The 9,255-nt window shown below is 61.6% G+C and overlaps 1 protein-coding gene across 1 annotated transcript; it reads right to left on the bottom strand.

Annotated features, from left to right (window-relative positions):
• Positions 1 to 4,426: 4,426 nt before the first annotated feature.
• Positions 4,427 to 7,379, bottom strand: LOC308610136 (forkhead box protein J1-like; the record flags this gene model as incomplete). Its single annotated transcript, XM_081259393.1, is given in 3 exon segments — positions 4,427 to 4,981; positions 4,985 to 5,194; positions 6,882 to 7,379. Coding segments are annotated over 3 exon segments (1,263 nt in total).
• Between the last annotated feature and the right edge of the window lie 1,876 nt (positions 7,380 to 9,255).

The raw sequence follows: 9,255 nt of genomic DNA, 5'->3' as shown, positions 1-9,255 counted from the left end.
AGTCCCATCCAGATACTCCTTTGAGAACATCTGGCTCAAGAGAAAGTTGTAGAGTCCCCACTGGGAGCTGGGCATTCCATATACTTCAGGCACACCTCCGTCAGAGCACTTCTCACGCTGAGTTATAACTCTGATTCCTCCATCAGATGGAGCTGCGGAATGGGTGGGATGGGTGGATTGGGGGTGTGGGCAGGCAAAAGCCATGTCACTCGGTCTTTGTGTCCCGCAGTGCCAGGAAGATGTGAGATGCCTGTGCCAGGTAAATACTAAGTGAATTGGAGGACAAACACCTCTCAAGGGTCTCGCCTGGAAGACTTCCCTCTGGAACTCACCCCACGCCTATTACGCTGAGACCAGCACCCTCTGCTAACCGGACAGTCCCTCTGCTCTGCACCCTGCCTCTAACAGATCCAAGAGCACCACCTTGGAAGGCTTCTTCCAGAACAGCCCCCATCCTATTTGCATCCTGTGCCAGCGCCGGCAGTCCCTCTGACTGTGGAGGGGCACCAGCGTCCACCTGGCTCTTACCTCTGCATCCTGCTCTTCAGCGGTGGCGACGAGGCCCGCAAAGTTGCAGTCTGGAGACGCCGCTGGCGTCACCTGCAAAGGAGCAACAGAAGTCAAGGTGCAGATGCCACCGGCTCTCCTACCCAGCTCGCCTGGCAGCAAACCCAAACCAAGTCCTCAGGACAGAAGTGGTGCCACATGGAAGATCACATCTGAGGGAGTCTGATTCAACAACCCGGTACCGTGTTTTCCAGGGCTCCCCTCCCGACCACTGGGGGGCTTTGCCGATCTCCCTGGCAGGCCCTGGACTGAGCTCCTTGGGACTCAAGTACACAGCAGAGCAGAGCGGGGAGGGCGAACGCATGCTCCTCTCTTACGTCTCCTTCTTCTGAGGGGGTCCTGCTGGCGGCCCGGGGGCAGGGGACAGCCTCCCCGTCCTCTTCCGTGCCAGGGGCGATGTAGGAGCCGGACATGGAGGAGACGGTGTCGGTGCTGATCTGGGAGGACACCATGGACATGACCTTCCTTCTTCAAGTCTGGGTCCCCAGTATGTTGAGGGGGGCAGAGGCGGGGAGAAGAGTGTTTCCTGCCCTCAGCTCAGCTCTTCAGGAGGCCTGGCGCATTTGCTTCAGGCCAGCATGGAATCCCATCCCGGGGGCCTTCCCGTCACTGGAGCTGGGGGTGGCCTGTCCCGTGGGCAGATGGCGAGGGTCCCCAAAGACTGAGTTCCTGAACATTGCCCCTCATCCCTTTCCTGGCTGGCGATACATGGGGGAGGGAGGATAGGGAAGAGGTGGAAAGGGAGGAGACAGAAAGCTGGCTTCTTGCTTTGGGAAGGGACTGTACCACACCTGAGGGTGAAGTGGCTGAAGGGCTTCTCACCTCAAAAGTGGAGATCAAAGGAAACGCGAAACCTGCGCAGAGAGCTTGAGTCATGGGCTCCAAGCCACACAGGGCAAAAGAGAAAGGACAGCTCAGTGCAACATGGGGTCCTGGATTGGGAGGCTGGAATGGAGAGGAGCATTACTGGGGTGATCTGCAAGACGTGAAGGGGGTCTGCGGTTACATGGGATTACCAGGTCAGTGTTCATTTCCTGATTGTGATGGTGGTACTGGGATTTAGGAGGCGTGTCCTTGTTCTAAGGAAACACACATTAAAGTATCTAGTGCTAATGGGGCAGCCTGTCTGCAACTTACTGTTAAGGGCGCAAACTATATATTGACTGGGATTACATTGAATCTCTAAATAAATACGGAGTCACTGAACGTTTTTTGAAAAAGCCACCCAGCCAAGGTCCAGCGCAGGGATGAATAGGAGGGACAGGATCCACTCACGCTTCCCGCCCCCTCCACCGCCAACCCCCAAACGCTGCCTGCTGAAAGGGTGTGTGAAGCCCTGTGTTCTGGCCGCTTCGGAGCCCCCTCTTAGCTTTGGCTGCTCGTTGGCAGCATCCATGGACCCTTAAAAGTGCCAGTGTTTGGGTCCCAGCCCCAGAGACGCTAGTCCCAAGCATAGGGATTTTCAGGAGCTCCTGGGGATTCTTCCTGGCAGCCAGAAGCTTCTTCAGCCTCTCCTTACCTGGCAGGCAGTTCTGCCAGCCCCTGACCTTGCCCCTCTTCCCCCAGCATGGGCCCAGGCAGAGGGTGTGGAGGGGGGACAGTGACCGGCCCCACCTGTCAATCCAGGGTGTACCCCTTTTGGCGGGGGCTGGAGGCTGAGCCTGGGGACCAGTGGAGAGGCTGGAGCCCCCATGTTCCCCCAGTGCTGGGGAGCGTGGGCAGGAAGGCCGGAGGGTGGTGGGGAGAGGGAGGGAGTCGTTGCTTAGGGGGTGAAGGGAGTCTCAGAGGGAGGTTGGGGCAGCCTCCTCAGCAAGTGGTGGGAAGGGGATGGGCTGCCTCCTGAGCTCTGTAAGGCCCCAACCCGGCTGGCCCTGCAGTGTGTGCACCCTTCTGAAATATTTGGAATAATTAGCAAGGGAAAGCAGCAAGTTGGCGGGGGGAATGCCAGGTTGTCCTGGAGCCAGCCTCGAATGCAAGGAAAGAAAGGGGCTTCAGGAGAAAGGGGCCCGTGGAGGCTGGGCAGGATTGTGTAGGGCAGTGCCCATTTGTGTGTGTGTGTGTGTGTGTGTGTCTGTGTCTGTGCGCACCTGCACGTGAGTGCTGGGGGAAGGGGCTGTGCACCACAAGGGTGTGCTGGCGGGGCCAGGTGCGGGCTCGGGGGAGAGATGGGTTCCAGGCAAAGCTGGGGTGAGGGGGTTGAAAGGTGCCTGCTGAGTGTCACATATTTGCTGTGCCTCAGTTTCCCCATCAGAACTCTAGGACGTTGATTCCTCACAGGCTGGAGCTGTAGGGCCTAGGCACTCCGTCTTCCGTCGGCCCTGATGGCCTCCCTCAGCCGCAACCTGCATTGGAGGGAAGGCCCAGGGTGGGGTGAATGAACCCCAGGGTGGCAAGTGGGGCCCCAGGGGCTGGGGCCCTCTGACGTCACACCCTGTCCCTTCAGGAAGGGACCAAGGGAGGGAGGAGCTGGAGACAGGCCCAGGCGAGGACCGCAGGTGAGTCTGGGCAGGCCCTCAACTTGGGCGAGGTGGGGAACGTGAGCCGAGCCCTGGGCAAGTACGGCCTTTGTGAGTGAGTCCCCAGGGCCAGGGAGGGGGCTGTGTCTCCTTTGCCGCCTGCTCCTTGGGGTTGTGGGTACAGTCTCCCCATTGCACATATAGAGGTGCCGAGGCCCTGGCTGCAGGGGACCCCCGAGGGCCGCCTCTCAGCCCCTTTCTCTCTGGGCACCCAGAGATCATGAGGAGTGCATCAGGGGACACTCTGCAGGCCTTTCGTGCCCGCCATCTTGCTCCCAGCCATTCCCCCTTGGGCCGTGGCCTCCCCAAAACTGGCCCATGCTTTTCCCCAGAGAAAGTTGCAAGCAGGTCCATTTTGAGACTTTTTAAAACTTTATTTTTAAAAATGTTTTTATTGTAAATAACTTTCTATGAAAAAGGTTAAAATGCCCGATGGGTTAGGAGAGTGGATGTGGGATGCAGCCCAGGGCGTTTATGGTGGAGCAAGACACTCCCCTGCAGGAGTGCAAGCAAGGGCACGGGGCCATCCCCCCATTCCTGGTCCCAGTGGTTCTAGCAAGCACTGCGTCCCTCCCAGTTAAGCCTCAGCTCTAGCTACACTCACTACATTAGTCTGTCTGTCCCCTTTCCCTCTGCAGCTTGGCTGCCCCAGCCCCTAACCCCCAGATCCCCATCTCCCCGCTGCTCTCAGCCTCAAGTTGGGCTCAAAGATTAGGGACACATGCCCTCTGCCCCACCTCTAGGGATGAAGCCAGAAGATCCCAGAGGCCTTAGAAAATCTCCTGGCTCCACCCAGCACCCCGGCCTCCTTTCTGTCTCCTCTCTCTTCCCCCCTCCGCCTTGCTCCTCCTCACAGACTGCCGGGAGAGGCCTCTTGGGTGTTAATTTGCAGTCACCTAATCAGCATTTGTTGTACCTGGGAACTTGCTCTGGATAGAGACCTGGGGAGGAGAGCAGGAGAGAGAGAAGCTTTGAAGCTAAGGTGTTCTGGGGCGGGCCCTGTACTGATGTTTCCAGCTTGGCCAGGGCCCCTCCAAGCTGCAGCTCTCATAGTGCAGGGCCCTTAGCGTGTCTCTGGGGCAGGGAAGAAGTGGATCAATGAAACACTGTGTGTATGGGGGGCTGGGGAGCGGAGGCAGCAATTTTGGTCCTGGGCCCCAATTCTCAGCCTGCTGGACTAGAATCTGAGGATGGCCTGGGCTGGGGGCCGTGTGGCCTGGTGTGTTGACCTGGCCAAGCCCCTGCCTGGGTGGCAGGGTGTCCATGGGCCTGCACTGGCGGGTAGGGGGGCAGTCTGGGCCCAGACTTCGGTGCTGTCTGGAGGTGGGGCAGGGCCTGGCTTCTTACAAGAAGGCGGCCAGGCTGGCCCAGTCATGCAGGTCAGAGGCCAGTGTGGCATCCCCGGCCTCAAAGAGGGGCTCGGGGGGCAGGGAGCTACGGGTGCTCTCGTCCCAGGGGTGCTCCAGGAAGGATGGGGCCAGGAAGGTCTCATCAAAGTCAAGGCTTTCGGTAGCCTGCTCCACTGGAGGCCCCAAGGTAACAGGGCAGTCGATGTGGTGGCCATGGATGGTGAGGTCCACGTCCCCGTGTGAGGCAGGGCTCAGCGTCGGGATCAGCTCCGAGGTCTCCAGCGTGCCCAGCTCCCCGTCCAGCGTGCCAGCGTCCAAGATGGCCTCCCAGTCAAAGTTGCCCTTGAGGGGTTCCAGCTCAGCCTGCTCCTCCTGGGTCAGCAGCAGGGGGCTGGAGGGCCGCGGAACCTTGGCCTCCTGCTTGGGCAGCGGCTGTTGACGCTTACGCCCCAGCCTGCCCTCGCCTGCACCCCAGCCCGCCTCCCCAGTGGCCTCCTCGAACTCCCGCAGCAGCTGCTGGGCCTCGGCGCTCACGGTCAGTGGCCCGGCTCATGGGGCGGCGCTGGGCTCTGGCGCGGCCTGGCGGGCAAAGGCCGGGTGGATGTGGACTGGGGGCAGCCGCCGCTTCTTCAAGGCCCCACTCAGCAGCCGCTCGGCGTACTGGGGGTCGATGCGCCAGAAGCCCCCCTTGCCTGGCTCGTCCTTCTCCCGAGGCACCTTGATGAAGCCCTTCTTCAGGGACAGGTTGTGGCGGATGGAGTTCTGGACACAGGGAGATAGGAGAGAAGGAAGACAGCTGGGAGAGTGAGTGGGGTCAGTGATGGGGGGCTCCTAGCGCCACTGCCAGTCCCACCACCACCTTCTCTCCGATGGGGGCAGGGGAGACAGAAGCGCTGCTCCGAGCGGGAGGCTCTGTGACACCAGCCACGGGGCACCAGGAGCTGGGAGTGCTGTCGGGGGCTTTTGTTCCCATTTGCCAGGACATCTGCCTGCTCAGTCATCAGAGCCCTGAGCCGCAGGGTGGCTCTCAGTGCCAGCCTGTCCTGCCCTCCCTCCCTTACCCCGCTGCTTGCGGCCTCTGGTCAAAGGCCTTGGCTCCCCCAGGTCCTGGACGGCCATCTCCCTCTGCCTGGGCCTGGCTGGCCTTCTCTGTTTGTGAAATGAGTGAGTGGGTGTGAGGGTGTGTGTGTGTGGTGGGGGATGAAGTGTGGGAGGATCTGATGACTTTCCTTGTTTGTAGAGCCGCCTGCTGGCCTGGGCCCTCACCCACCATGTCCCCCTCCTCCCACCCCAGGCTCTGAGGCCTCAGTTGATTATTACCCAGCCAAGAGCATAGCGCTCATTCCTGGGGGCTCTCAGGCTTGGGGTAGGGTGGGGGGTGGTGGAGGGTCTCTGCTTTCTCACCAAGGTTACAAATGGTACCTGCCCCAGGGTCAGGGCCCAAGCAAACGTGGAATAGCTGTGATCACAGGAACTCTGATCCTGTGACCTGTGCCACAGGGAAGGATCTGTGCATCCTCAGGGTCTCTGTCCCCAAGGAGCCCCTGATCCTGATGGTCGAAGAGGCTGAGGGCAGTGTGTGCCCAGCCTGAATCACCATCCTGCCTTGTTCACGCCTGGGTGCACAGTCCAAACCACGCTGGGGCACAGGGGTCTGGGGCCTGGTGGGTGGGCCCGGCAGGTGAGTAGTGCGCCCTGGCAAGACTGGGAGGTTTACATGGTGGTCTGGGCCCCTTGGCTGCTCTGTGCCAGGTTCCGGAGACTTGGAACATGAAGCCAGTGTGGGAGGAAAGAGCCCCTGTGGAAAGCACGTGGCTGAGATAATTGTCCCCGCAGGGAGGTTGATGAGAAGAGGGGGAGGAGTGTAGGCAGGAAACTAGGGAGGGCTTGGGGTGGGGGCTGGCACAGCAGCTTTCGGAAGGCCCCGTAGCCCTTCCACTGGGACACAGATGGCCACCACACCCTGCAGCACACCCCTCTCCCCTCCCAGAGCCCCTCCAGCCAACTGAAAGCAGGCGGGATGCAGAGCCGGGCAGCAACCATGCTCTGCCTCCAGTCAGGCCCTGACAAACTGACCTTGAGGAGGGTAGTGTGTAGGAATTCCAGGACTTGGGACACAAATGTGTCCCTCAGTCTATCAACCTACCCAGGGGGGCTGTGTCCACGCATAGTTCAGCCCTGGTCTTTGGGCTGAGCCTGCCGGATGAGGGACAAGTTCTTTCCACTTGAACCTCTATGTCGGCACCCCTGCAGCCCTCTGAACATCCTCCCTCCTCCGTCTCTGAAGTCAAAGGGGCAGCAGTCCAAGCACTGGGCTCCCTTGAGGTCCTTCCTGGACGGCCTTCCTCTCTCGGGGCCCTGGCCGTACTGCGCCTACTTGGCCTGCGGATCTGGGATGTGAGTCCAGTCCGCGCGGGCATGGGCAGGGAGGGAGGGAGTGCCTCCCTACCTGCCAGGTGGGATCAGCGTGGCGGAAGTAACAGAAGTTGTCCGTGATCCACTTGTAGATGGCCGACAGGGTGATCTTGGTGGCCTTGCTGGCCTGCATGGCCATGCAGATGAGCGTGGCATACGAGTAGGGCGGCTTCACGTGCGGGTTGGTGGCGTAGTCCACGTCGTCGGGAGGCGAGGCCTGCAGCCCCGAGGGGGCGCTCCGCGGCGTGCACAAGGACGTGGGCTTGCCGGGTGTGTGCGGCTGCCCCAGGCAGGCGGGGTCCGCCGCCAGGGGAGACCCCGGCTCGGCCGAGCCTGACAGCTCGTGGTAGCCGTGAGGGTCGGTGTCCCCTGAAGGCAGGGCGGGGACCTTGGCGTTGAGAATGGAGAATTCCTGCAGCCACTGCAGGCTGGTCAGGCTGTCATTCAGGGCGTTGGACTCCTCCAGGCCGCCTTCCGGTCCGGCCTCCTCCGCTGCCCCTGCTCCCGAGACGCGTAGCCAGCTCTCCGCCATATCTGCGGGCACTCTCCGAGGGGGCTGTCAACATCCACGAGCCGAGCCGAGGGTGGCCGCCGAGCTCTCCGGCCCGCTGACTCCCGCGGCTTCAGTTACGCAGCCTCCCGGAAGCGGGCTTCCATCCCGCGATCCGGAGGTAGCCTCCTCCAAAGGGAATGCGGTGCCTGCGGGGACCAGAGCGGGAACAGAGCCCTCTTTCCCCACCCCCGAGGGGAGAGTGTGGGCGAGGGGGGAGGCTCTTACTAAAATCCTTCCTGCAGCTGGGGAGGATCTTTTACTGCCGAGGTCTGGGAAACAGAAGGTGTGCCCGGGGTTCCGACCCACAGGGAGTTCGCCTCGCTCTTTTCCTCTTGGATCTTTTAGAGGAGACTTAATTAGCCAAACGAGGGAATAGTGTAGGGGCATGCGAGGCCACCCCTTTCTCCCTCAAAGCGGGGAATTAACCCCCCTCTCTCCGTCCACAACCAATGGAAATGGGGCGAGAGAGTCCAGGAGGGCAGTACGAGGGGTCGGGGGGCGGGGGAGGTCGTCTGATCTTTGAAAAGGGAAGGAAGGAAAGAATACAGAGAGTTATAAGGGGGCGGGAAGTGAGTGTCCCCCAAACGCCTCTGATGTCAGTCCCCGGGCCCACCACTTCCGTCGGGGACGGATGGGAGAGCGGGCTGCTACTGACGCCCTCCCTTCCCACGGCCTGCAGCCCTCCCCGTCCCTTACCTGGCTCAGAGCGCAGCCCGGGCCAAAGGAAGGTTCTCAAAGAAATTCCTCCCACCGCCCACCCTCACCGCGGCTCTCTGCTCCCAGCTCGAGGGCCCAGCCAGCAATCCTCGTCGCCACTCACGCCCGCCGGCGCCTCTCTGAAAGCCAGCGGCCAGGGACCGGCACTCAGTCGCCGCTCACAAGGCGTCTCCTGCTGCCGTGGCGACGCCCCGCCCATATAAACAGCTTCCGCTTCTGCCATTGGCCAGGGCATCTCCAAAGAGACCGCGGGCTCTTAACCGCTCTCTCACGCGGTAACTCTCTTCCAGCTCCCTCCTGCCGCCCTCTCCCGCGCGCGACCCAGTCCCCTACCCGCCATCGCGTCCCGGCTCCGCGCATTCCCGCCCGAGGGCCCCGCGCCGGGCTCGGAGAGGCGCGCGGCTCGGCGCTCCCGCAGAGGCCCCGGGGCCCTCGGCGAGCAGTTCGCCGCGGGAACCGTACTCCGCCCCACCCCCTTCCCATCTGGGCTGCTCAGAGGTGGCGACGGCTCCTGGGACGCAGCCCGTGGCGCGGGGGCCAGGGCTGGGTGCATGCTTGGGGCTTTCCTTTCCTCTCCTCTGGGCTGCGAGTGGCACTTCCTCACGTTTCTGCGGCCTGTCCCTGTCTCCCGACCGAGTGTCGTCTTGGTGCCCGCAAGCAGGTCTGACTCTCCGATGCCACCTGCCGCTCAGGTCTGCAGAAACCGCAGCCCCCGTCCCAGACACCCCAAGGCGGCTAGGGTAATCCAGTGTTTCCCGGTAAGCGCTCCCTCCCCGCCCCGTCCTCAGCAAGATTCCCAGAAGCTGACATTCCAGAAGCTTCTTCGGAAGTGCTCTCCCTCCTTTCCAGATAGCCGAGGAAACAGAGCCGGTGGGTGAAACCCAGGAAAGCCGTGGACTTGCCAAATTCTGTGACTGGGGTCATTAGCCCCATTAATTTCACTAGCCTTTAAGTGACAGACTAACGGTGGACTGTGGTCCTTCCTCCTCCCCTCCGCCAGCCTCCCTCTAGTCACCAGCTTTCCTGCTCTTCAATTATTGAGGAGCAGCAGTTGGAAGTTCTCTGGTTGAAGGGGGTGGGTGGAGGTGAGGGCTCCTTATCAGGCCTCTGCGCAGGAGCTGTGCCCAGGGGATGGTAC

Source organism: Mesoplodon bidens, assembly GCF_964165515.1.
Source record: "Mesoplodon bidens genome assembly, contig: HAP1_SCAFFOLD_229, whole genome shotgun sequence".
NCBI lineage: Eukaryota > Metazoa > Chordata > Mammalia > Artiodactyla > Ziphiidae > Mesoplodon > Mesoplodon bidens.
The sequence above is the reverse complement of the archived record's forward strand: the minus strand, read 5'-3'. Positions and strand labels throughout refer to the sequence as shown.